The sequence below is a fragment of the Mus caroli genome, chromosome 9 (assembly GCF_900094665.2).
Source record: "Mus caroli chromosome 9, CAROLI_EIJ_v1.1, whole genome shotgun sequence".
Taxonomy (NCBI): Eukaryota; Metazoa; Chordata; class Mammalia; order Rodentia; family Muridae; genus Mus; species Mus caroli.
Genome location: NC_034578.1, coordinates 18390141 through 18391668, shown reverse-complemented (window position 1 = coordinate 18391668; position 1528 = coordinate 18390141). Strand labels below are relative to the sequence as shown.

The 1528-nt window shown below is 41.4% G+C and overlaps 1 protein-coding gene across 1 annotated transcript in view; it reads left to right on the top strand.

Annotated features, from left to right (window-relative positions):
• Window positions 1-1528, top strand: part of Anln (anillin actin binding protein) — a 60273-nt gene that overhangs the window by 20392 nt on the left and 38353 nt on the right. The window contains exon 8 of the mRNA XM_021171934.2: window positions 1117-1243. Within this exon, the coding sequence (XP_021027593.1) occupies window positions 1117-1243 (127 nt within the window). The remainder of the gene's footprint in view (window positions 1-1116; window positions 1244-1528) is intronic.

Genomic DNA, 1528 nt, shown 5'->3' with positions numbered 1-1528 from the left:
AAAAAAAAAAAAAAAAAAAAAAACATCATGTCTGCAACATTTAAGGGTTTACTCTATATTTTATATACAGTCATGTGTGTATATATTTTAGCGAGAGAATTATAGAGTTATAGTTATGTATATAGTTATATACAAAGAGTTATATAGAGTCAGAAGCCTCTCATTTGAGAGATATTCTAACTGGAACTAGATGGGGGATTTGTATCCTGGCTGCCAATTACTTATCATGTGTGCAGGGCCTTAGCTCCTCTGCCTGATTTCTCATTGACAGAACAGAAATAATATGTTCTGATCTGGAGGATTGGGAGGGCTGGGTGAGGCAATGACATGCTTGGTAAGTGACAGGTCACATCCTAAGCCTATGCATGCGTCAGCTGCTGTTATTTACCTGATGGTTTCTGGTATTTCTGTAGTTATAAAGTGTGCTCTTGGTTTTTGAGACAAGGTTTTGCTGGTAGCACCTCCTACTCTGGAACTCACTGTATAGGCCAGGCAGGCTCCAAACTTGCAGTGCCTTTTTTTTTAACACCTGCCTCCAGAGTGTTGGTAATGTAGATGTGTGCCACTGTGCCTAGCCATCCCAGGGCGAGAACAGCACAGTGAGTGCATTGCGAATTCTCGGGGGCTGGGTAGTGACTAGGCCTGTCCATCGTGGAGCTTTAACACGGAAAACAACACATGCGTTCCTCTTACCTTCTTCCTTATTATTGGCATTTGCTTTTATCCTTCTTGTTTTATTTGAATTTTATCCTTTGAGTAAATGATAATTAAACAGAATCTTCATGGCAGAGCTATTTCTAGATTGTATAGGCAAGGGCTGATAAAAATGACAGGGGAAATTGTTTTTCTTTGGCTTTTACTTTGGTTTGTATAAAACTGAACTCTGAAATGAATTTTCATTCTTCTCGCTTCCTAGTCTTTAAAGATTTTACATACTTGGAATCTTACACACTGGAAATGATTAACAATGACCTGAGTGTTTTTAATATATATTATTTCTTTTGTTCTCAAAAAACATTGAATATTAATTTAATAAGCCTTATTTCATTTAATAACATATAGTTAAGATTTGTAATTCTAAGAAGTAGAATTTTCCTCTCCGTTTGCTTTTTTCAGGAAGTTCACTGTCAGAACACTCCACTCAAGAAACATCAAGCTGTCTCAAGCACCCCACTGACTTCTGTAACAGACCAGGTGGCTGGAAATGAACCAGCAGTGAAGCTTTCTGGCACAGAGCCTGCAGGTCAGTGCTCCCATGTACACAGATGTAGCTGTGTCCTGCAGCAGGTGGCTGGCACGGCTCAGAGAGTGAATGCCGCTGTGCTTGGGCAGGCAGAGCTGTCTGCCTCCTCACCCAGCTCTCATTTCTCCGTTTAGTTCTTTCCACAGTAAGACTCCCTCTTGGCTCAAGCATTGTCCTCTTCCCAAAGAGAGAGGAGCTTTGTTCTGACTTACAGCTCTAGAGAAAAACACTCCATCTTGGCAGAGGCAGCAGAGCTCCCCTCCCCTCCCCTCCCCACCCCTCCCC